Source organism: Corvus kubaryi, unplaced genomic scaffold (assembly GCF_017639235.1).
Source record: "Corvus kubaryi isolate FWS band 111438036 unplaced genomic scaffold, C.kubaryi_AGA036_p1.0 split1-37355, whole genome shotgun sequence".
In the NCBI taxonomy this organism is placed as follows: domain Eukaryota; kingdom Metazoa; phylum Chordata; class Aves; order Passeriformes; family Corvidae; genus Corvus; species Corvus kubaryi.
In genome coordinates, this window is record NW_024582078.1 from 1,253,463 (window position 1) to 1,280,213 (window position 26,751).

Here is a 26,751-nt window from a genome sequence, read left to right on the forward strand (position 1 = left end):
TGTGTCTGTGTCCAGTAATCAGGGTCATAATCAAATTATTTTTGTAGCAAAGAGCTCACTTGGGGCAAACACGGACAGGAAGCCCCGTGGCAGCAGAGTCAGCCACCAAGGTGTGGCCTTGTCCCCCACCCCAGCCATCACACCCCGGATCCCCCACAGCACAGCAGAGAAATTCACACCATGCTAAAACTCAACACTTTAGTGCAGGAGGTTTCCAAGTACCAGCAGTGCAGTAAATCTGAAAAATAGATTTTATTTTTAACCAGTGGTATTGTGACATCTTATCTGGCAAAACCAATTACAGCAAAATCCATGGATAGGAACAAAATAGCAGATCTTGTCTTCTGGGTGCAGCTCCTGCCCAGGCAGCTGAGCAGCACGGCACTGGCAGCAGGGAGTTTGTGCCCCAGGGGCTCCCTCAGAGGACAGACTCCAATGAACCATTCACACACACAGACACACCCACACCCACACAACACCGATAGTTTTTAAAAATCTTTAGCAATATTTCCGCATGAAATCACACTGTAGCATCTACACATAAAATGGCTGATAAAAATAATCTTGCTGTAGGTTTACATAGTATATCTACATTTTCATTTGAATACCCAGACTGCTGGCCCAGCAGAAAAGGGAGGGTTTTTGTCTTGATTTTGTTGGGCTGTGGAGAGTTTTATCCTAGAGCACAACAGAGCTGCTCTCTTCATCTCAGCCCAGACCTTTAATAAACGTTTGGCCTGAAGAGATCGCTGGGAAGTAGCCTGGGAAGAATCAATGGCTTTGTCATCCACGTCCCATCCCTTTGTGCTGCCTCTTCAAACATGGGGCAAAAACACTACAAAAACACTCTCTGCCCCACAGGTAACAAGAATACAAAATACTGCAAAAGCCTTTCTCCTCACATACACGGATACATTGCCCACACAGGATGCCTGCGACAAATTAAAGTCTAAAAATGTTTCCTCCAGAAGCCCTAAAATTGGGCTCCTGAGCTCCCCAGCTACAGATGGAGCACACAAACATGCTGAGAAACCTCCCCTCCTGCCAGTCTCTAACTCTGGGCACTTCACTCATGCAGAGTCCTGGAAAATACAAAATATTTGAACCACGTTTGTATTCAAACATACTCCCTTCTCATGTTTCCTTGGGCAGAGATCAACCTGCTAAGAAATAGCCAAGAAGCTCTTATGTGAGAGGATAAAAAAACCTTCTAGTAAATGTTAGTTTTATGTATATAAATATTTGTATTTATAGATATAGACAGTGAAAGGGTGATTGTGTGTTTATGCATGCTTATTTCTTTGTTTTGGATTCCAATACTTCTAAAAAAAAAAAAAATCTTTTCAGGAAATAACTTAAGTTCTGGCATAAGATACTATAGTCATTTCTTTAAAGAACATTTTTTACATTTTTGATCTCACAAGAAACCCTCCAGTCCAAGCTCTCCTCCTCTGCAGAGAGAAGGTCAGAACAAAGAAAAAGGTGCTGGATATGACATCCTTCCCTCGTTGAAGCCTCTAGAATGGCAGGTATTTCACAAGGAGCTGCAGCACAGGAGGAAGGGTGCTGTGATTTTATGGCACTGCCTGAGGCACTCAGTAAACATTTCACTGATGATTGAACTGCCTCCAGTGCCATCCCCAAAAAGTAAGGACAAAAATCAAGCAGCTCTACATGCACATACAGCTACAACATGCAAAAACACACCACCTTGTAAGGAACAGAATACACAAATGTGTGGCTAGCAAGGATCTTCCCCAACCTCTGTCTCCTGGGAGATAATGCTGAGAAGCCTCAGAACAAGAGGAGGAGGAAAGGGTAAAACACAGGAATACCCAATCCAGGGGTTGAAGTTGTTGCCTCAAAGTTACTTCCCAATTACATTGAGTTCATGCCTGGCTACCTGGGAGCCTTCACCCTCAAGAACAGTGGGTCAGATTTCCACCCCAGACTTCCTTTCCCCTCTCTCCCCATTCATTTAAGGCACAAACATATTTACAGTTTCAAACATCATCTTTTCGTGTTCCAAGAATCAGACACTGGAAGGCCTCCACACTCTGCTGTACCAGGAAGATCTGGATGTAAATCAGACACCTGGCATTGAACAAGGACATCCCTCAACCCCACCTTCAGTCCGAAGAAAACAGAGGACCCTCTAAGCCTATAAACCAACTTTCATTACTTTGAGGTTACTCAGTTGTAGGAGAATTGATAAATGGCAATGATTGCAACCAAACCTTGAACTGTCACCTTCCCCACTTTGCCCCAGCAGTGCAAACTGGTGGTGCACTGTTACTCTGGAAGAACTAAGTGCAGTCAGAACAGGTCTCCAGAGGCTTGCCCCAGGCTGTACACAGAATACAAGAGCATGCAGCATGTTTACATAGACTCAGCTTTCTTCCCTCCCCCCTCCCTCCCCAGTTCAACACACACAAAACCCCTCCACTAAGGAGAATATTGTTGTGATGAGGCACTTGAACGATAATCGGAGAGTCCCTATGAAAAGGCCTTCCCTTCACAGTGAAGTGGGACAAACAGAAGAGAGCAGTTTCTCAGGACTCCATCTCCTCTTGGTCAAGCGGGGGTGGCACAAAGCTGATTACTTCATCATAAGTCAGGCCTGGGGGGAAAAGTGGGACAGAAACTTAGCAGCAGGACTATGATAGCACTACTAGACACCTTCATGCAAGAAAACCTGCAATCTCAAATATTCTAACACTATTTTAAACAAAAAGTATTGTTTAATTAAGACAAAGAAGAAAAGAATGGTTACACCACTCTCAGAGACTAACATAACAATAAAAGATACTTCCAGAGCATTGAGGAGATGTAAGTTTGAAAACAAAGATATGTTTGTATGCTTCTAGTAGTAATTAGTTACCAGGGACTATGCTAAATATGTGCACAGCATGTGGTAAGGACTCACTCAGTGTAAGGACCTCAGGATCAACAGGATGCTCACATTTCTATCACTTTCTTTTGTGCCTCTAACCATGGCTTAGTTGAACCTCAGCTCAAGGGCTGGAGAGAAGACTGAGGGAAGACTCATCAAGATCTGAGAGGGGCAGGCTCCAATCTCTGCTCTCTGTGAGCAGGGACAGGACCCAAGGGAGAGGATGGAGCTGTGCCAGGGGGATTTAGGTTGGGTATCAGGGAAAGGTTCTTCCCCCAGAGGGTGCTGGGCACTGCCCAGGCTCCCCAGAGAATGGGCACGGCCCCGAGGCTGCCAGAGCTCCAGAATTTGGACACAGCTCTCAGGGATGCACAGGGTGGGATTGTGGGGTGTCTGTGCAGGGCCAGGAGTTGGACTTGGTGATCCCTGTGGGTTCCTTCCAACTCAGGATATTCTATGACTCTACAACCACAAGAGAAGCTGACTGGCTCTCTCTCCCCTCCCCCAGACTCACTTTTCCATTCTTCAATCTCAAGTTCTCTGCTTTCAAAGGACTGGTCATAGGGATCTGCCACGGGTTCATCATCTGGGTCGTGGTACTGGGCAAAGTAGGCGTGGGCCAGCGCCTCTGCAGCCGTGATGCGTTTGTCTGTGTCCAGGACCAGCATCTTCTCCAGCAAGTCCACGGCTGCAAAGAGAACCAGACAGAGAGGATTTCTCACACGAGCTGTGTGACTCTACTCTGAAATGTAAAGCTTCTAAAAGCCCAACACATATGAGGAATCTGTAGTTTCTCAGGACCCACCCATCATCCACCATTTTCTTCCACTTACACCCTCAGCCTACACATCCTTCATAAATATAACCCTGTTCTGCAGTACTGCTGCAGTCAGAACAAAGCTTTGGGAATCTTTGTGTCCCAGGACATGCTAGCTTCAGTTTCAGGAGAATTTAATAAGCAAGTCTTACCCAGGGGATTGGCACCAATAAACACGTTTTCAAAGTTCATTTTCGGCATGTAAGACAAAGACTGGATGTAGTTTCTTGCCTGTGGAAATAAATGCTCTGTTGAAGTATCAGACAATATCCAGCAGAAAGACCAAGTACTTTTCAACCATCCTGAAGCACTGGTTATTATGGTCTGTCTCCTTGCTTACTCTGACACTAAGCACATCAGCATTATCTTGTCCCAACTAAGGCACTCAAGACAGAGGAAGAGCTGACATTACTTGTGGTAAAGTAAGACTGGAAAGCAGAGAGGTGCAGGAAGAGCCGATTCCCTGGTGTCCCAGCAAGGCTGGGTGCAGCCTGCTGTCCTTTGCTGAGCTGCACAACACAGCAGACACTGCAAAACCAACTCACAGCCAGGCTCTCCCAAGGCTCACAAGTCTGTGGTTGAGCACGCACTGTACAAATCTCACATCTTCCTTTAGAACAAAAATCTTGCAGAAGAGCAGGTAGTTAATTGCCCACCCCATGCCACATGCAAGCATTTCATTTCCACAAGTGGTGAACACTCAGAGTGAAGCCCTGCCCTGCAAACCCCCTTCATCTGCTCAGATCTCACCTCGCGGCTGGGCATCCTGTTAATGAGATATGCAGGGGGCGTTCCCGTCAGACGCATGATCTGCTGAAGCTGGTTAATATCTTAAGTGCCTCGTCAAGGGCTTTGTTAAAAACAGTGCAAAAACCATTTCAAACAGAAAACAGTCGCACACAAAAGCATCTCTTCTGCAAACCACAAGGCAAAAGCCATACAGGCAGGGTCCACTAATTTTTTCAACTACCTGTGAAATGTTCAGCAATTACACGAGTGAACACTTAAAGCAATGGAGAATCACTGCTCAGTTGGTAACTGCCAGTACAGAAAGTACTTCTGTCCGATGGAAGTAGCATTACACTACAACAAGGTTGTGTTCACATTTCCCAGCAGTTTTAAGCCATCAGAGTAGACGTTTCCTTTGGCAGAGGCTACTCCACAACATTTTTCCCTGTGCTGTGCAGCTACAGACAGCTTCAGGAAAATGGACAAAAATTGAAACAGAAACAAAAACTGTACCCTCTGCACTGGTTACCAGCTTTTTTTTTCTTGCTGCATAGAAAGTGCTTAAGTTTCTTGTGGTGCAAAGTGAAACTGGCTCACAACTGACACCTTCTGAACAGCTCTGAGTGCCCTTTGACATGGGCTGGGTGACAGAAGGCATTAAATGCAAAATTAGCAAAACATTATCATTGCATAAAACAGAGTTAGCAGGTATCAGTGAACAGGGAAAGTGAGAGTAAGTAAAGTAATGCAGCAGAAAACCAGAATTTGTTATAGTGACACACTAAAAACCATCAAACATTCAAGAGTTTTGCTTTCCCCATACAAGGGAAAAAAAAAAAAAGAGTAGAAACAGTATTTTACTGCTTTTTGGTTTGTTTTTTTTTTAAACAGACTCTTGTTTCAGACCTGGATAAGAGCAATTATTATTTTTATTGTGCAATAATAGTTAAAAAAAGACCCACTTCAACTTACATATGCAAATTAATCTTTTGCTTAATTTAGTCAACCTTCCACCTTCTGTCTCTTGCTAATCCCCTGTACTTCAAACACCAGAGCAGCCTTAAGGTCAGTTCACAGGGCAACCAAATCAGTCTGGGTTATTCAGCTCTAACCTCTCCAAAGGTGGAACATCCCAGGGCTTTTTACATTGATGGGATATCCAGCAAGTTGACCAATTTATTCCAATTTGCACTGCACATGTACCTTCAGCAGGTGTTATTCAAGGCTAATCTCCCATTTGTATTTACAGTCACTGTTACAAGAACATTAAGCAGCAGCACAACATAATCTTATCACCACTTTCCAGAGCTCTGATCCTCTGCTGCACCTCACAAACAGCAGTGACCTCAGTGCTCACTGTGCATTCACCTGCTAATCCCTGGCACTGATTTATTCACTCTACCTTCAGGAACAGGTAGAATTAAAGGCCATTTCACACTGTCTTTGCACAAGTTCACAATTCAGGATTATTTTCAGCCACTTGCTGTGCTGTACTAGAGGTAACCCTCCCAAACGGGGACTGCAGGAAGCCTTTTTGCTGTTCCCTTGGTAAAAGGGCCCCATACAGCAACATCCTACATAGCACAAGTAGTTATATGCTCAGCAGACTCTACTGTGTGCCCTGCAATAGCTGCTACAGAACGGCACCTAAAAGGCATTTTATGCTACAAAAACAAAGATAGTGGCAGCAGTGTTTCAGAAATTAATCACACTACAGAAGGGACTGTGTGTGTTTAGAAGATAACACACCTGCTCCTATTTAGAAAGACCCTTGGGTACACAATCTGAAGAAATAATAACTGAGACAAGCCTCAAGTTCTTAGCTGTGAAAAATACTTCCCCAGTAATACCTGGGATCACAAAGCATAAACCCATAAACTGAGAGAAAAGTCACGAAGCAGTAAAATGAGAAAATGAAAGGATGAAATCATACCATGGGCAGAGGTAAGAGGAATAAAGATCAAATACACAAAGCATAAGAACTTAAAGCCATCCAAGAGCAAAGAATTGCAAAGGAAGAAAAATAACAGAAAATAAATCCCAACACATTCTACAGATAGACTACAGGAGAACAACACACAAACTTGGGACTTCTGAAAGGGCAGATATTACAATCAAAGTGTAAACTCACAGACTCTGAGGAGATTTTCTTCAAAAGCTCAGGCCCTGGGGTTCCAACGAGTCTCAAAATGAGCTTCAACTGATCAATATCTAATGATGGACCATAAAGGAAAATGCTGGGAGAAATCAAAATGAAAAGCGCAACACATCACCCTATTAATGTTGAAAATTAATTCCTGCCAAGGCCTTGACTGAAAAGCTATTTTAGGCAAACCATATTCATTCCTCTTGTTTACAACTGAATATAGCTGAGCTCTCTCTGTATCAGACAGATTGAACATCTTGTCTACAGATACCCCACATGCATTGAATCGGGCACTGAGTCCTGAACTATTTGGGAGCAGAAATCTTTTGCCCCACTGGCAAAGGCTGAATCTCCATGCTCCCTTCACCCCCTCAGGCCCCACACCAAGCTGCAGTTAGCAGGATTAGGTTGCATTAGTGACAGCTGAAGTAAAGCAGAAGGCTGAAAAGGGTAGGCACTCATATTAAGAAGAAAGTCAAGGCTTTTTGTGAACACCTTCCAGGCTAATTCAGCCACTTGTAAAACTCAGAAGGTAAGGAAATGACTGGACCCTGCTCGTACCCTACAGCATCACTTCACCATGGGCACACCCTGCCCATGGCCAGGGCAGCTGAGCTGCTGCAGCTGGCACAGGGCCCTGCCCTGGAACCTCCTGGGGACCATCAGGGCAGGGGGATCAAAGAACCTGAACACCCCTTCTGCCCTACAGACCTGGCTGGAGCAGCAGGGAGAAACAGAACATGGGCTCAGGTTTAATACATCTCTGTGGAAAGCTCTCAGGATTGGACACTGCAGAGGGAAAGAATGTTTACCAGGAACAGAGCTCCCAGCAGGCCACAAGCCAGTCTGAGCTGTCCCCTTTAACAAGGCCTAGGTGACAAAACACACAACTGAGGGGGGGAAAAATCCATCAAAGACACTGTTTTACGTCTAAGTCTCAAGACACTAAGGAGACACAAAGTATCCTTTTTAAAACCATCAACGCATAATCTCCCTTCTTCCCTGGATCATCCTCCACAGGGATGTCAGACTGTCTGTAATGTTTATATTTGCCTTTAAAATGACACCAAAGTAGTTACAGAATTTTTTTTTAGACAATCTTCTTTTCTGGGATCAATGCCTTCCTGAGGGCTTAAGATACAGCTGCAGTTCCTTCTTAGAGTATCTTTTAGGTACTACAAGAACTTCAAAAACTGTCACCTGTTTAAAAAAAAAAACTAGAAAAAAAAGAGTTCTTGCAATACTGGCAAACTCTATATACAGGAAATCATCAATGCTTTGCTAAAACCTTCACCTTTTGAGGTAAACTTTGGCCTAAAGTTTTATATATCAAATTAATTAAGAGCCCTGGAAATAGCACTTTGTCAGAACAGCTGAATTAATTTCTCACTTGTCAAGTTACTTGGCAAACTTCTAGCTACTCAAAACACTCAAAATCTAAGAGTAAATCCAATATTTAGTTGTATTTAGCATAGCTGAATTGCTAACTCTGAACTGGCAATGCTGAAAATGAAATCAGAATATCCACCGCTGTAGGAGAATTAGCAAAGGACACTCTACTAACCACAACTGGCTCATTTAAATTAGATTTTCTTCAGAGCTATTTAAAATAGTTCTTACATCTTTCACTTATTCTTGTACAAGCAACAGTTGAAGTGCAAACTTTAGAATGCTAACATGCCATAGCTCAGTTTAAATATTTAAGTTATTTTAAAGGCATTTAAAAGCCTGTGCACAGGTGTGCCAGCAATCTTGCTGTCCTGTTTGCTACTGGAAGATACTTCTCAGATAAACAAGAAAAACCACAGAATATGGAACTGGCACTGTCACAGCCAGGCCAAAACCCAACCCTGCTTCTGGTTTTAGGCCTGCTGAACTACAACATTCTTTAACTAGAGGACCCATCACATCCCAGAGAAATGAGCCACAAGCAATTAAAGACAGGAAAGAGAGTTAGTAAATGCAAAGCAGAAGAAAAACACCACCACAAGTGCATGGAGAAGGAAAGTACAGCATGCAAACCCCAAGTGCCATCTTCAAGGTACTCCCAAGGACTGATGAAGGATTCTAAAAGTCAGAAAATAACCTGCCATCACCACCAGCAGCAAATCTCACAAGACTGTAAGAGCTTATCCAGGCAAAGCAAAGGTCAAAGTTGTTTTAGCTGCCACCACAAGCAAGAATAAGGTGTATCAGAAGAATATGTAATTTCAGACTAGTTAGTTATCATGGAAGTCTCATACTACCGAATAAAAATAGTAATAAAAACACTCTTCGGAGTTTAAAGGAAAACAGTCAACTTAAAACATACAGAAAAAGTTAAACTAGCACAAGAAAAATCTAGATATTCTTATTTTTACTTTATATGATTTTATGCAAGTCAAATTGTCAAACAAAGTCAACTTTCCTACTTACTTGTATGAATCATTCACATTACAAGAGCTGTAAAAATTTAATATATGTGTTTAACAGAAACTGATCTTGGCATAAGACACATACACCAACAAGAAAGCCTCAGCTAAGCCTCCCATGCACAGAATCACAGAATATGTTGAGTTGGAAAGGACTCACAAGGATCAGAGTCCAGTGCCTGAAGGACTCTGATTTTCATCACCTCATTTTTGGTCTCTGACTTCTTTCCCACAGTCTTGATCCCTTCTCCGCCTCCTGGCACAGATTTTACCAGTATTAGAAATCCATCTTTCATCCAAATACTTCTACCCATAGATTACAACAGGAATAATTCAATTACCTTACATTCCGTTGTAAATTAGAAGTACTTCAGCAATCCGGCAGAGCTAAGCCCAAATTAAACACAGGGGTTTTTTGGTAGGAGTATCTCAATTCTTGCTTTAAGACAATTACAGCTGTGTTCAGAATCTCTACAGATTTAGAGTTTAAACTCAATATTAATTTCTCAGTGGCATAATCATCACAGACAGCATTGAAGATCATCATTTCAGAGTACAACTTTATTACTTACCTGATTAAAGGAGCTTACAGCTTACCTGTACTGAACAGGTGCATCCCCAGGCTGTACAAAGAAATATGTGATGGACTGTAAATAACATCAGAGCATTTCTGCTAAATCCTTGCTGAAAGGGACCAACACTTCAAACAAGAGAACCATCTGAACAGCGGGGATGATCATCCTGGGAAGCCATTACATATTCTGTCACTCTAATTTTGGAAATGTAAAGCTACAGAGTTGAGAAAATTTACATCTTGAAACCAAAAAGCAAGAACTATCTCAAATTTTCAGTTGTCAAACAGGAGCAGTTTCCAGCAACACAAAGTCACGCATTGCCTCCAAGTGCACAGGGAATTTTGTGGAACTGCAGTGGATTTGGATATACCACATCCTTGGCAACTGGAGACAAGGCAAACATACCTTGAGTTATTCATGTTAATACTAATTCCAAAGTCAGTAAGTCAGCAGCTGCACAGTGACACTACAGGAGGAACAAGAGCCTCTGCAATCCGTGGGTACAATGAAATTATTAAGAGCCCACAACTACCCAACAGGATCTGAACCTGGAAAACTCCTTCAACTTTCTCCTAAAATAATGCATATATAAAGATTTCAAAGAGCCTTCCAAGACAGGAAGTAACTAGAACTGACCCATCTTAATTCTGCTTACTATCTTTAGATATCAGCAAAACTGGAGTGAAAGCTGCCAGCCTGGGTCCTTTCTAATCCTTGGGTAAGTGTTCCATGCACAAACAAGATTCAGAACCAGCCCTGCTCCCCTTTTAGTTTTAATCTCATGATCAAAAAGCACAGACAAAGTGGGGAACCACACAGAAGGACTGGAAGAATTACAGTACTACAGAGTTTTGTTTAAGATGGGAAAGGATTGGGTCTGTTTTTCTTAAATCTAAGCAACTCAGAACAGAAAAAGCATTTAATTAAAAAGCATTACTGCCATTTGCGAAAGAAATTGAGCATTTAAAGTAAATCATCACAAGCATCCGCTGGGAGAGATAAATTAGTGAAGTACCTTATTATGATAAAGCAAACAAATTAGATCCTAGGAGTAAACTTTATTTTGCACTGCAGATATTAGTGGCTTTAATTTACAACTAAGAACAGAGTTGGAGAAAAAAACTTCTCAAACTTGGAAAAATCACCATTTTGTTCAATTCACAAAAATCACAAAATAAAATCATGCAGCATTTCTTACACATTGCAAATCCTATTAGCAAATATTTTAGTTGCAAGTGTCAAGTTCTTTAAAATCTAAAGTGTCACTGTTGCTAGGGTCAAATAATGGCAACAGCTTCAAGACTTTTGCTTTGTTTGAATGAACAATTCCTGGTATCTCAGTTTTTCTTAAAAGAAACAAAAAAAAGCTGTCCAAACCAACCTACACATGCTGAATCAACAGATAAAAATATACCAGCTTTTGTTTAATTCAGTTTCTGTCTCTGACAATAGAAAAATACAGCAGAGATGACTACACAGTACAGTACAACAAATTCGACAAATTTAGAGAGAAATTATGAGATGGAGTCAAGCAGAAAAAGAGGAGAGGATAAAGTTAAAGCACATTCAAAAGGGAGGTGACACTGTAAGAGCTGGAATGAGAGCTTCTCCTTAGGAGTGAGTTTTGGAATCCAGATGGTTTCTGGAGGTAACATTAAACAAAAGGCAGCAATTCCAATACCAGCTTTCTTTTCATCAAGAGCTAACATACTTGAATTAACTGACATAGATACTAACAAATTAACAAAAGTTATTAAAATAAACAAACAGTGGTTGAAATAATAAACTTTGGTAAAAGGTGGGCAATGTAATTTTCTCTGGCAAATAAAAGCCCAATTTCTAGGCAATGAAAAATCTTGCCAGTAGTAAATTACACCCCTATCTTGTGTGGCTGAACAAAAATTTTAACAATTTGCATCAAGTCTCACTTCCAATTTCCTGGGGAAAATATGACCAAATCTCACAAAGTCCGCTCATAAATTTGCCAAAGTGTCCTACCCAGTCCACTTTGATAAAGGAAAAAAAAAATACTTTGGAAAGATCTTATTCAAGCTTGATTTTTCACACCAGTACAAGCACACTGTGAAAGAAGGTCCACAGTCTGTTTACAGTCAAGCATGGAAATGGAACTTAAACATTTCAGAGCAATTTTAATGAGAACCTTGGCACTAAAGAATCTGCAAACCCCCTGCTTTCACAGCCAGGATACCTCCAGGATAAAAAGAAGAGAGGCCAGAAGGGATGCTTCACATTTACAAGAAACCTGAAGCATGAGAGGATTCTTGGCAGACATCCATGCAAGTATTAGCTACAAACTCAACAAATAAATTTAAATAAACTTAAAGGAAAGTAACTCCCAGATACAAACAGTATGTAAATCTAGTGATGACAACAGACAATAAAGGGAAACAGATGTGCAGCAAAATCAAGAACTTGCCTCCTTGTACTGTGAGTAAAAGAAGCCATTAATTTAAAAACAAAGTCCATAACTAAACCCAGAACTTCTTTTCTCATCAATTATGGGAAAAGGAAGATCTAATTTCAATTTCAAAAAAGAAATTATTTCTAAAGGATACGGTCTGTGCCAGGGAACAATGTTCTTCCAGTCAACAGTTCAGCCATAATGCATCCCACTGACCAAATATCAACTGAACAAAATAAAACAGAAAACAAAACATGATGCATAAAAATACAGTCTCAGCAGAATCACCCCATCCAACCAGTGCCAACAACTCCATCCTTAAATAGTCTTAGGCATTGAAGCAGTCTGAAATACATTGCAAGCTAACTGATACTGTTCTGTGTCATCTAAAACTTGTACAAATAACAGAATTCAAGATCAGGCAACTCTTCTTTCCAGACTATAGCATGACCTGAACACCAAAGAGCTGGGGATGAATCTAAACCATCCAAGAGGAAGAAACCTGTTCAAGAGGGCTCTGAGGAATGGATTTGCATGTAGACTTACATAAATTCTACCCAAACCACCACCAACTATTACACTGAAGATACAAGACAAGCCATATAGGTGCAGGAGGGGAAAAGAGAAAGATAAGGTAGTGATATATGAAATTGGGGTAGCACATTTCTTTGGTGCTCTCCTGTACAAGACCTATTCTCAGACTTTGATTTTCTTCTCTGTGCCTGATCTGCAAATACTGCTGGAGAGAAGATACTGGAAAGTGTGAGGAAGATAAATCTGTGAAGAAGTGGCTAACAGGAGAGGAAAGAATGGGAGATTTATACACTTTTTATCATTTCTTTGCGCTATAGCTCCAGACATTCTCCTCAACCAGATACATTCCAGTCACTTATTTTAAAAACCACTCTGCTAGGAAAAGCAAGGGCTAAGTGCTGACAATATTTTGCTGATTGCAGTTTCAAAGGTTACAATTTAAAGAAGTCTTGTGAATGCTACTACAGTGATTCTTAACTTCCATCTGACAGACTGTGGTTCAAATACCAATTCTGAAGCACAATTACCAAGAGTGCCAATTTATGCAATCAGATGAAAGGGAGCACGTGCAAGGACAACCTCTGTTTTTCCCCCCCCCCCAATTCAGAAACTTGACAAAACAGAAAAGTCTTGTGCTGGCCTAAGGCATTACCTGTCTGGTTGTAATGCATCCAGTTCAGCATGATCTCAGGAGCCCTGTACCACCGGGTGGCCACGTACCCGGTCATCTCATCATCCGTGTGCCGGGCCAGGCCGAAATCCAGGATCTACACAACACAGAACACACCAACTACTGCAGGGCAACAGTGCAAACAACCCAGCACAACCAACCAGACAATCACTGAACTGGGGAGAGGAGAGGTGGGAGAGCTGCAAAAGCAGATTATGAAACTGAATTTCACAACCTGTGAAAAGACACTAGGCTAGAACAGCGTAGGACTTGACAATCAGCATCATGTCTGGGTATCTTGTTTCCAAAACAAGCAAACACATACTAAAGCTGTTAACTCTTCACTTTCATGATGATCACTAAAAACAGGAATAGGTACAAAAACCACATCCTTACAACTCTTTACAGCTGGGAAGCACATTATTGCTTTTCTACAAAAGTATTTTCAAAAGGAATTATTCTGACACTTTAGTTGCAAGGGACATTCGCATGGCACTCACTCAAATCTCAATCAAACAAATCAGATTTTTTAAATTACATTACCTTTAGCTCACAGTCTTCATTAACAGCTAGGTTACTAGGTTTTAAATCCTAAAAAATTAAACACCAACATTAACAGTGGTATATGTGTTGTTTCACAAGTCTGAAGTAGGTAAAATTGTAAATGGAGATAAAAATACAGATTCTAACTGAGTGCAAATACTAACTTTGGATAAATTATTTTATCACAGAGTCACATATTTCTCCCGTGGTTCTCAGAGGTGTCACATATAAGCACAAATGTATAAAGGCTTATTGCAACACTGGTGCTGCATATTTATATTTAATAGAAAAGCTATTTCACAAAGGAAAAGAAATTATGGATCTTGACAACCACTTCCCCTGTTCAATCTTTTTACTATTTAACCAAAAATAATTCTCAGAAAATTTTTTCTTGTTTCTCTTGGTGCTACGTTGTAAAATTCTATGCTTCATTTTTTAAAGATATTCTTTCACTACAGGAAATAATCTTAGAATAAATACTCACCCTGTGTATTATGTCAGCTGAATGGATGTACTGTAAAATAAGGTGACAAAATTTATGTAACAGTCCAAGTAGCCACCTCCTCATCTCTTCCCTAGAAAATACTGCCCTACCCCAGCCCACACAATTCAGATGCTACAGTCTGTCTGCAGAAGGAACCAGCTGTGTGTCTGTGGGTTTCAAGCAGGTGGGTGTTCCAGTTTGCCTCTCCTTAGGAACACCCAGGAGTGCTGCCACCCGAGCAGAACAACACAAGTAAACAAAACTGAAGAAATGGAAAATTCATAGCCAGAGCAGATTAGAGGGCATCACAGTTCATCATCTCCCAGACTCTGCCCATAGGAGCACATAAAAATGATAGGTAACCTTACTGATGCAGAGCTCCAGAGAGGCAGAAGTGAAAGAACAAAAATAAAATCTTATCCTGCAATACTTTAGGGAAGTTATAGAAGCCCCAGATTGTAGTCATCTGAATCTCTGAGGATGTAACATTGACCAGGAACTTCCACCCCCCACGGTGAGCTGTCACCATTCAGGGACGACAGGGTCACTCACCTTCAGTCCACGAAGGATCTGGTAAATGAGAAACTGCACGTGGTCATCAGTGAGCTTCTGGCATTTCACAATGTTGTTTAGATCTGCTCCCATGAGGTGTGTCACCAAGTACCTGTGAACAAAGCAAACACGTGGGCTGTGAAGCAATCTCTTGAATAGGATTAGGATAAAAATTCCCCTATAAATCTCCAGTGGCAGGGCTGACTGTCCCAAAGCACGTTGTTGAATGAAACATAGACCGTGACACTTTAAGTAATGTAGGAAATTAATCCAGTGATTCCAACAGCACTGGGCAGTAAAACACAGCAAGTGGACAAGTCTGGCAAGTCCAATACCTTAGGATATACTGTAACTTTGTGCTGGAATTCAGGATTATTTGTGAATGATGGCAGACAAATTAAAGAGACAAATATTTCTGTCATAATCTGGGAGGCATGAGGAGATACAAAAGATATTCTTTTGCAATCTTCAGAGAAGTTACCTACACATCATTGAATTCTTCTAGTGATTTGGCAGGGGTGAACACATCCAACAAGCCAATCACCTAAAAAGAAAACAGTGAAGAGAAAAGCTGTGAAATATATTTATAGCATACTCTGATACAGTTACTAAGATCCTTTGTGGCATTGAAGTACTTATTCCAGTAGATGTTTAATTTCCATCTGTTCAGAGTTGTGCTTTATGCAAGCTAACGAGGCCTCCTAGAATTTCAAAACCTGATGCAGACATGTGAGTGCTCTGCAGCTCCATTTATTTGCTCAAGATCATCATGAACTAGATACAGGATATGAAAAACCACCTTATGCTCAAGTCCCTCAAACCACCACATCTTCCACACTTGCTGGTGTGTTCTGTGCCACATAAAACCAAATGCTTTTCTTCAAAACTGAGATCTGAATAGTCAGGACAATAGCACTAATATGCCTGCCTGAACCAGACCTGATCATCTCTGCATCTGCAGGATTTTTAAATCACAACCTAGATAAACCTCCCACAGATAAATGATGGTGTGATGAACTGATAATATATATCTCTCTCTATAAAAATGATTTAACTTCCTTTTATTCCTTACTCTTAAAGCTACATCGGCTCTTTGCAATGCCAATCAAAAAATATTAATGAATCTCAGACAGTTGTAGTCACAAACTAATTTTCATTGCCTGATTAGCCTTTTTTTGTGTGTCAACAGATAAATCAAAGCTTTCCTGTTTGAAGAATATCTCAGCTATGAGAAAAGGTCCAGAAAGAAATTCCTGGGTACTACTGAGGTTTTTCACAAGGGCATGTCATGATAGGACAAGGGGTAGTGGCTTTCCACTGAAAAAGGGTAGATTTACATTAGATATTAGGAAGAAATTCTCCCCTCTGAGGGTGGCGAGGCCCTGGAATGGATTTCCAGAGCAGCTGTGGCTGCCCCATCCCTAGAAATGTCCAAGGCCAGGTTGGATGGGGCTTGGAGCAACTTGGTCCAGTGGAAGGTGTCCCAGTTCATGGCAGGGGGTGGCACTGGATGATCTTAAGGACCCTTCCAACCCAAAGCACTTGAGAGTTCTATGGATAGTAAGCAGGATCAAAAGTTACCTCTACTGCTGAGACAATGGTATCACACAGGAAGAATTACTGACAGTAACACACATGCATCAGAAGTTCCTGTGATGTGAGCCACACTAAAAACATCAAGATGATTTATGGGATACCAGCTGCTGATTGCAGTGGTTAGAAACCACACCACATAACCATTGGTGCCACAGGAGAAGCTCTGAACAGACCAGCCAAGGAGATCCTTAAAATGAAACTATGCTTGCTTGGCTTTTTGTGCTGGGTAAACGTCCTGGCTTTGCTCAGCTCATGTCCAAAGAGTATCGCCCTTCTGTCAAGTCAGAGTTTGCTGGGACAAAAGAAATCAAGAGCCTTCCTTTCTTCTTGATGCTCTGACAGCTCTACCAAGAGCTCGTTATGAGAATTTTCACTCCACTGCACACAGAATTTGCTCCCAACACCATGCAGTATAAATATGTTGGCATGGTAATGTCATAGACAGAGGAGACTGGTCAGGCAATTGTCTTCTATACCAAATGGAAGTTTTACCAAAAAATAGTTCAACATAACATTTGCCACACTTCTGGTTTGTTTCCTTGTTGATGATTTAAGTGGATGGCTTGTATGAACAGCCATCTCATTTCCACCCCTTCATCACCACCCCTTTTTTCCTCCCTATTTTACCCACAGCAATCTAGTGAATGTCTGCTTCATAACTTTCTAAAACAGGCAAGGCAAAAAAAATTATTAGAAACACTCCAGAAGACACTAAAAACAAGCTTTGGGATTTTCTTTCTTTAAATAAATGCTTAACACAACAAAAACTGCAGTTTACTACTAGTAACCAGGAGAATGTAAGTGACACCACCTGTGCCCCAAATCCTTATGAACTTGCTAAATAACAATTTTGAGATTATTCTAGAAAATATTAAGATTTTTTTAATACAAAATTAGTTATTGTGGGGATTTTTGGGGTTGGTTTTGTTATTCTGCATGATTTTCCACAGCTGTAAGCCCTTGGACTACCGCAAGCTTTGCATTTAGCATTAGGAAAAAAACACGCAACAAGATATTTAAATGCAATCCTGATGGATGCTCGGTCCAGCTTCAGAAAAGCATTTCCTACCCTCTCCCTCAACTCACATTTTCATGTTTCATGTGCTTGAGCAGCCGCAGTTCCCGGTAGGTCCTCTTGGCGTGGATGATGGACTGGAATGGCCGGGAGAGCTTCTTCACAGCCACACGCAAACCAGTTTTTGTGTCAAAGGCAGAACTGCAACAGAGAGTAACCAAATTAACAAAATCAACTTTTTATGAACGTCTTCAAATCCACACTTATTCTAGATGGAGTTATTTAGACATTGAGTCACAGGCAACACCATTTCACCAATGAAAATGATTTCTAGGTATCCTGGTCCATAACCTGCACACCACCCAAAATCCCCACATATTTACACAACTGTTGGTTTCTGCAGAAAATGTTTAAAATATGAGTCTTGTCCACACAGTAAAGGACAATCTTGTCGAAAAAAAGAGAAATGTTTATGACTCTTCTGTCTAAAGTGCTCTTAAACATAATTATGCAGTAAAACTCTGGAGAGAAGAGTACTTATAAATAGTATCACAATTCCTAAACATACTTTCATACCCCACACTTGATCAAAAAATGCTATGCTCAAAATACTATTTTCAGGGTTTAAGTCCATACAAAAATCCAAGACTTGTGCCTAATAAAATCAATTATGACTGTTGTCAATCATAATTGAAGCTGAAATTAAATTTCTTCAGTAAATCACATCCAATCCCCAAGTTCTGTTATACAAAAATGCATGTGAATAAATGATACGTAGCTTCCAAGTTACCAAAACTTGTCCCTTTAGCAGAAACTTTGTACATACAGTAGTATTTCTTCTTAAGAGTCCATGAGAACTTATTTAATCCTACTCAGCAACTAAAAATATCTATATACACACGCACATATATATTTTGTACTGTAAAATTATATTTTCTGAATTAATTCCTTATGCAACTTATAAAGCTCTGGTCTGTCCAAAAGGAAGAAGGAGGAGAAAGAGAGGATGTGAAATCAACACTTGACTCAAGACAACAAATACGGGGAAAGTATGGAATGTAAAGAGTCATACAAGGACAATACTGGTTGATTTTCCTGCTGTGTTTATGATTCAGGTGAACTCCTGATTCCATTTAAAAGTGAGTATGCATAGTTCTTGATAAACATCAAGCAAAAATAAATGCTACATATTTATAAAGGTAAAGTGTGAAATATAAAGCTTAACTAATGGAGCTCAAAACAAATCACACGAGTTGTCCTAGAATAAACCCACAACTGCATATGCAAACCACAACACCCACCCCACCAAAGGAGCGATTTGAAATAAATGTAGCTGTCATTTACTGTTAAAGCAACCACCTGGAATAAACCTGCAAAAAGACTCCTTATCTCAAATTTGCCCAGTTTCCAAGGAATTGGTAAGTGAAGTTTATGAGAAATAGAAAACACAACACCAGCACCCTTCTATGACCGGTGACCGTTCCCCCAGGCCCTGCCAGGGAATGGAAAAACCCACTGTGCACAGTGGAAGACAAGCATCTCCCTTTCTATAAAGGGCATCCACACAGCGGAAAGAGCTCTCTGGAAAATACACAGGAGTACACCAGGTCACAGGAGCAGCAACCTGCCAGAGCTGAATTACTCAAGCTACATCGCACTGGCTCAAAAAACACCCTTTAGCAACTGCTTCCACATACAAGTTATCCTTTACACCTCAGCCTGGCAGACAAAAGAAGCCATCAAGCATTCATTTTTTAATGTTGAGTTCAAATTGTCAAGTTTTCACACATCACTAGAAAAAAAAAAATAATCAATATTTAAGTAGCAATACTTCATGAAATGTAGAATTCAATTTTTTTTCAGCCTCAGGTAAAATTCACCATCTTGCAGTATTCAAATATCCCTAGTTCGGCCTGAAATTACGTGCCAGTATTTTACTGATATGTAAGGTGTTTTCTAGGACTTAGAGCAAAAGTAAGCATAGTCATCATCATTCAACACATGCTGTTATAAATTAGTCATGACTCTTCACCAGTTTGCAAACATTTCAGGTACAAAATGCAGCATATACCAGTAACTCTTTCATCTTGCAAAGAAGGGAATCCTCTGCATCTCAACCACCTCCACAGCTCCAGAGTCAAATTTCTCTTTCAGTTTCCAAAATACTGAAATTTCAGAGCCACCAGACAGACAAAAGCTATTTTCAGGATTCAGATGAATTTCAATTTCACTTTTTTTTTTCTAATGACATTTTTGGGGGTCATATCAAGTCACTGTGCTGTTGCACTAGCTGTACAACCTCCAAGGGAATTGCAATCAGCAGTACTGGTTAAACAGCACAATGCACAAGCCCAGGAAAGAAAATTCTGTATTACTGCACATTCACAGTCTAGACTTAAAGTCAGAACACGAAGGTTGGTCATATTTGTGGCCTGAAGACTATTTCCCCACAGATAAAATCATGCTGAATAATTTTCTGTCAATACAGATAACTGGCTAATGGTTCGTGCAGAGCTACAGAACAGCTGTCAGCTGGAGAACATTTTAAAGAACACTAAGCTGCCTTTCATCACAGACTTAAAACAGCTGCATTACACTGATCATATTTCAGCTAAAGGAGCCCAATTAGGAAAAAATTGCATGATCCACAGTTTTAAATCCCTTTTAAAACAAGATCAGTACAAATTCAGAATTTATCACACCTTTTTTTAACCTCTTACATGTGCTATGGCAAATGAACTGCATCCACCTCACCATAAGCGAGCTAAAATTACAATTCTGATCTAACCTGAATTGAATCCAGAACATAGGAGGTAGAAGAAAACAATTATTTTAGAGAACCTATCCACTGATCCGAATTAGATCTTAGGAGAAACATTCAAAGCAGTCTGAGGAACTAAAGGATGCACAAAGTTACTTATGAGCACAGTTTATTTAAATATTAGATAATCAGAATGTTAATTTTTATGCAAAGGCTATTTTGCTAAATATATGCTGCTCATTGCTAGTGCCTTTGCAAATACCCAAGCTAACTGACTCTCTTTAGTGCTACCTCTCAAGTTAATTTATGGACCCCTAATCAGACAGAAAAAACACAGTTAGTACCTGACAGTTCATTATTGACTTCAGTCACTTCTATACTTGCATTTCAGTCATTACCCTCCCAGCACATTATAAAAGTTGCAAATATCATTCTCCTGTGTTGCATTAGCTTCTGCTTCTAAGAAAGCTGTAATAAAAATCTCCCTATAGGACACATGCCCATACTAATTTCCCTTAATATCCCAAGTTCCCATACAGTGCAAACTCCTTGCCAGCACTTTCAGAGCTCTGCTCACAGCTTTTCTGTGCCTGCCCTTCTCCTACTCAACTCCCCCTTCCTCACACATCTTCTGCCAATCTTTCCTGTATGGCTGCTTCATCCCACTCAGTTTTACCCTTCTGTTCCTATCACTCCTCACAGATCTACCACACCTTGCTGGAGGAGCAGGCACCTGTCCCTCCAAGCACACACAGGCTTTGGAGGCACTTGCATGCTTTGATAAGGGATTAGAAGAAATCCACAGAGGAACTGTTTCTACACAGGTGATATTTAGGGTTATTTCATTTCCTCTGGAGCCTAACGTTTTAAAATTTCTTAAATCTGTAATGTTTCTCTGGGAATTCTCAGTATCCAAGAAATTCAGACTCAGTGTTAGTACACCTGTGGATTGAAATGGGAAGAAATCACAGGTTTTGAAAGGGCTGTATCACCTGACAGTCGACCAAAAAAAAAAAAAAAAAGCTAAAAAAAATCTTACACAAGATTTTGAGGAAGAGTAAGTCTTGGCTGTTCAATTATTTCCAAATTAATTAAGGCAATACAGATAGCTTGCAAAGCAATTAAACCAAGCCCATTATTTTACAAATGCATTAATACAACAAAGAACAGCTGCTAAAAATATAACAATTAAGTAAACTAAGAATATACCAAATGTGCTTCACAGCATCTCAGAAACTGATGGCAAAAATTGTGAAAACACCATTTTGCTTAGCTCAGAGCTGGCTGAACTGATGCCAGGAGTCGAGACTTCCCTCCAGCACACGCAAGAAATGAAGCAATCCTCCAACCAAAGCATGAGTCACCAATCAATCCCATCTCTGTTCAGCAACTTCCCACTGCAAGATTTGTATTGTCTAGGTCCCTCTCCTCCTTACGTGAAATATTACAAAATGGATATATCAGGAACCATTTTTTTCCCCCAATGTAGGCATGGTTACAAAAGCATGCAAAAGACTGTGTTGTATAAATATACAAAACTGTTGCAAGAATGAATGAAACAGCATTTCAAACAACAGATGCCACGGCAATTGTTACGTGACTTAGTAAGGATCAATCTGAGGATACATGTAGATTTTTCTCAAAGTTTTGGAACTGAATCCCTATTTGTATCTCTAACACTTCGAGTTTTTAAAAAATGGATCCTGAAAAATACCTGAGCTGGCCACTGGAACCTCCTTCTTCCAACACTGCACATCACCCTTCAGAAAACACTGCAATATATGCTCTCACTTCAGGCACACGTCTCAGGTGTCTCACTCAGGCTGCTGCAGAAAATGCCTCTCCCTCCATCCACTGACTCCACAAGAGTCAGGTTTGTGTATTAGCATGTTCCAAGCCATACTCACAGCACATTCAAGCAGCCCACAACAGCACCACAGTCTAAGTGACTCATCTGCCAGCTTAATGCTTTCTTTTTTATTCATTTTCCCCTCCACTTTCTAGAGATTCTTCATTTTCAAATGCCTCATTTTGACAACTAAAACAACAGAGAATTTGATTACATTTGAATATAATAATGCACTGAACATGCATGGAAGTATATTTAACCATTTTGTTCAAGGATTGCTAAAACAGCAGTATTTACTGTCCCAACAGGGATACACCAAACTCCAAGTCCCAAATGACACTAGGTCACTTTTTATTGGGGAGAAAAAATATCTCTAAAGGGACAGAGAGCGGAGCAAGTCTTTGCAGGAATACTCTAAATAATATGCATCACTGCTTGGAGCTTAATAAACTACCATAAATATGCAAAGGTTTTTTTTGTTTTCTTGAATTTTTCAATTCTGACATACTTTCCATATCACTGTATCTTTTCTGAAAACTATTTTTAGAAGAACATACAGGAAGCCATTAACATGGACTGTAAAAAGAATCTGTGCCACATGTCTGAAATTGCTTCCAATACAAAACTGTTTCATTTGGTCTGAACAAAGTTGCACAATCTTTGAAAGTTTTGACACAGCAAAACAGGAAATTTCATGAGGCAAACTCTTTAGTTACTGATTGTGAAAACAAACTTTGCAAGTATTACATGTACAGCAGAGATTGTAGGGAGGGGGAAAAGACAAAGGGAATGGGGTGTATGATGTAGGATCAACTTTAAAACACAAAGGACAAGGCACCAAGCAAAATAATTTCCCATTACATTTCAGGAGTTGCATAACTCTGTGACACATACAGGGGTATTTATCAGCTGTGTCGACAAGGTCCTTCTTTCACCAAATGAAACCTGTCTATTCCCTTCCAATCAAAATCATTCTATGATTATGTTCAAAAAAAACAAAATAAACAAAACACCTCAGCATGTATACTGGTTATTCTTGCTACAAAATTGACCAGCCTGTTTTAATTTTATAAAATGCAAGCATCTGCACACTTCAATCGCAGCATTTTAAGAAATGCATGTTATTTAAGCTCAACTTACCAACAATTTTATAACCAGTTAAGATCAGCTGAGAGTATTTCATTAAAACTGTAGCACATGCAAAGCAACTTATTTTCTTTACTAGCAGAATGCAGCATGCATCCCTGCTTATAATAAAAATTATATCCATAACATAAATTTGCACACTATGTTCATAAAAACATATGCATGCCTGCTCGAACACAACAGCAAAGCAGCTACGTAATTATGCACCCATATTTCAAAATTCTGACTGCACTTTGACAGAACCAAAGAACAGGGAATAAAAACCAGAATGCTCATGTGAAAGATGTTTCTTAGTCAAAGGAGGCAGTAATCTGTGAACACTTTACTAAATGGTCGGTAAAGTCTGGAGTCAAACTGATTCAAATACTACCTTGTCTTAAAACTAAAGCAAAGTATGCAGCTCCATTTATGTTTAATGATCCACCATACTTCAGCAGAGAAGCTACAAATTAAGGACATACTGTACCTCACACATGTGGCCTGGCTTGTTCCTGTTAGGTAAGCATTAAAAACTAAACTCTTCAAGCTCCCTGTATTTCTGCAGGTCTCATACCAGGACTTTACTCTCTCTGGGAGCACATACTGCAGTAATTCTGTAGCAATAAAACGAGTCTTCCAGTGTTCATCTCTTATTGCCAAGACAATATCGGCGCTTGTAAATCCACTATAACAAGTCAGGGATACAAAAGCCCTCATAGCCTTCCCTCTACTTCTTGTTTATCAACAAATTCCAGATAAAAATACAATTGCCTTAAGTATAATCTATCCTTCAGGTCCAGAAAGTAACTGGGACAAGAGCTGCCAAGCCCTCAGCTCTGCAAAGCCAGCTATGGGGCGGCTTACCAGGCTCCATCCCTCTGCACTCCTCACCTACTGACTACAAGAAACCACACTGAAATATGTCCATATGAGATCATGCGGGGGGGTGGGGGGGGCCGGGAACGACACATTATTATCTTCCCCTGCAAAAATGTTTCAGAGCCACCTGCCATGTGGTGCAATCCCCGACGCATTCCAAAGACGAGACTGCGGCTTCCCGGCAGCACCGCGCGTAAACCCGGGAGGAAAAATGCCTCTTGCAGGAGGCTGGTGAAGAGCTAGGGGAGAGGAACCCCCGGGGGACAGAGAAGCCCCGCTCGCCGCGGTGCCCGCTCCGCACGGATCCCGCCGGGGGTCCCTGCAGGGCAGAGGGGGCCGAGGGGCGGGGCAGCGACCTAACGCGACCTCCCCCGCACAGCCCGGTCCCCTCCCAGCACTCACCAGACGGAGCCGTAGGCCCCGGAGCCGACCGGGGAGAGGTTCTGGTAGCGCTCGGGCACCTCCCACACCGTCTTGTTCAGCTCCTGCCGGTAGAACTTGGGCCGCTCCTGAGACATCTCGGTTGCGGAGCCCGCCCCGCCCGGCCCGGCGGGAGGGGGAGGCTCTGCCCGCGGCTGCAACAGCACCGCCGCCGCCACTACCTCCTTCTCCTCCTCCTGCAGCAACAGCAGCAGCGACTTCTTCCTTCCTTCCTTCCTTCTTTCGCTCCCTCCCCTCAGCGCTCCCGGGTGGCGGCAGCCCCGCAGCAGCGACGCCCCCGCTGGCCCCTTACGCCCCGCCCCGCGCCGCCGCTGCCCCCCTCCCACAGGCACGGGGGGCGAGGTCGAGCGCGGCCCTGTCACCGCCTTCCCCCGCCGCTTTCCCTCCCTCTCTCCCTCCCCGGGCTGTGCCACGAGGGGCGGGATGGCCCCGTGAGGCGCGGCCGGAGGTCGTGCGGCCAGCGGCGAGCGAGGCGGGGGCGCCGGCGTGCGGGGCGGGGACACGCTCCCGCCGCAGGTGGGACGGCGCAGCCGCCGCCTCCGCCCCTCACGTCCCGCCCCGAGCGGCACAGCCCGAGCGGCGGACCCGAACCCCGGCCCCGTACACCCCGCACAGCCCAGGCAGCTCCGGGCGCTGACGGCGGGCACTGGCCCTGCTCTCGCCGCACAGCCCGAGCGCGGAGCCCGCTCCCCGCGGGCGGCACAGCCCGGCGGCTCCTCAGGGCCGCGCTCGCGAGAGCTCCGCGCCCAGGGCACAGATGCCCCAATATGGAGCCCGCGCGGCGGCGTCTCGCGAGAGCGGCGGGGAGGGCGCTGGGGCCGGGCCCGGGCCGAGCTTGTCCCGCCTTCGCCTCAGCTGCGCTTCTCCTTGGGCTGTTCTAAAACGAAAAACGAAAATAGATAAGAAAGCTTAGCTAGGGCAGCACAGGGTGAGTAACAGCCTGCCAGGGTGTATCTCAGCCCTAGTGCTCCTGAAGCCTTGCAAGCGGGTATGAGTTGTTCCTGTGAACTTCCCAAGGATGTTTTGTTCCCTTCCAGGGCTGTCAAGCCAGGAGGGATGGAGAGAGCTTACTCGCCCTGCACAGATTTCCCAGTGTCCTGATCTTTCTCTGTGTTTTTGGAGGATAAGCTACTTCTCAATACTTCTCAAAAGGCCTTGCAGTATCAAAGATACACATGTTTGCTTTCAAGTGCATGCATAAGTCTCAAGTCATTAAGTGCAGCAGGTTAAGCTAATTTTGTAGTGGAATCCATGGTGTCTTCACCAGGTAGTAAGTACAGAATATCACAGCAAATAATTAATGTTAGGGATCTGTCCAAGGCCACTTAGCTTTTGATCTCAATCTTTAGAAAGATGAATTGTTAGCAATACAGTGTAAGAGAGACACGTCCTTAATGGGTTATAGAAGCTTGTGTTTAAAACATTTGGCTTCCCATGTCAAAACACTTCTCTTTCTCTACACAAAGTGGCACTCTGTCCTGTGCCACTAACCGGCCTGGCTTTATCAGGTCCTGTGAGTCATTGAAGCCCACACAAGAGTAAACAGTTAAAAGTTATCATCTACAAAGTAACTACTTCTTGGTGTGTTAGGGTTTTTAATGCCTTTAATTTGCAAACTCTTTCGCTTCCTGTTTGTTTTGCTCGTATGACTTTGCCTTGAGAAGAGGTGATTGTGCTCAAGGATGTCAGACACACCTCACTCTCTCTGTGGTGGAATGACTGGGGCAGGTGTACGTGTACAAGACAGTAAATACAATGCTGGAGTCCCTGCTGTGGCATCAGAAGAAACAGGTCTCATTTATCTTAGTTTTGTTTCTTTGCTTTTGACTTTGCTTTTGACTTTGGTTTGACTATGAATATCACAGCTTCCTTTCTGAATCTCTTTTTACATCTAGACTGGACTCTCAATGGTTATGGCTGTGTCTGCTCTACAAAGTCCTCCTAAGAAAGTAAACACAGAATCTCTGATTCATCATTTATCTGGGCTTTGTTTCAGTGTATACTGAAACTTAAACTGTTGTTTTGAGACCAGGATAGGGCTTGAGACTCAAGACTGAGACACTGGGTGAGGTTCTCCAAGGTGTGGTGAGCTAGTCTATCAGCTTGCTGCTGCCAAAAGGAACAGGACCACACATGGAAAGGACAGCAGGGGAGCCAGCCTTCTCCTTCTGGATAACCAGCTCTTTCATCAGCTTAGCTATGTGTGGTACTGGAGCCTAAAACTATGGGTTTTGTCCAACTTACACTGCTGTAAAGTAATTTTCTGGTGATAAATGGAGGCAAACAGAGCTGTGGTTTGAATTGCTATT

General features: G+C 42.0%; 1 protein-coding gene across 2 annotated transcripts; it reads right to left on the reverse strand.

Moving 5' to 3' along the window:
• Window positions 1–233: 233 nt before the first annotated feature.
• On the reverse strand, window positions 234–24,723 carry MAPK14 (mitogen-activated protein kinase 14). Of its 2 annotated transcripts, none has more exons than XM_042013388.1 (12): window positions 24,404–24,723; window positions 17,459–17,588; window positions 15,262–15,320; window positions 14,777–14,888; window positions 14,225–14,254; window positions 13,741–13,788; window positions 13,180–13,294; window positions 12,148–12,219; window positions 4,461–4,540; window positions 3,863–3,941; window positions 3,408–3,581; window positions 234–2,620 (listed from the first exon to the last, which is right to left on the reverse strand). In XM_042013388.1, the coding sequence occupies exons 1-12, from the start codon at window positions 24,517–24,519 to the stop codon at window positions 2,553–2,555; spliced, it is 1,083 nt and encodes a 360-aa protein (XP_041869322.1). In that variant the 5' UTR covers window positions 24,520–24,723; the 3' UTR covers window positions 234–2,552. The 2 variants fall into 2 exon arrangements, with proteins under 2 accessions (XP_041869322.1, XP_041869321.1); XM_042013387.1 differs by lacking the exon at window positions 4,461–4,540 and adding an exon at window positions 6,571–6,650 and having other exon boundaries at window positions 24,404–24,721.
• Between the last annotated feature and the right edge of the window lie 2,028 nt (window positions 24,724–26,751).

Coding starts and splice junctions, on each gene's coding strand:
- MAPK14 (XM_042013388.1), bottom strand. CDS start 24,519: ATGTCTCAGGAGCGGCCCAAGTTCTACCGGCAGGAGCTGAACAAGACG. Junction 14,889..15,261: donor CTAGAAGAATTCAATGATGT/GTAGGTAACTTC, acceptor CTTTGTTCACAG/GTACTTGGTGACACACCTCA. Junction 4,541..12,147: donor ATTGTTCCCTGGCACAGACC/GTATCCTTTAGA, acceptor GAGGCACTTAAG/ATATTAACCAGCTTCAGCAG.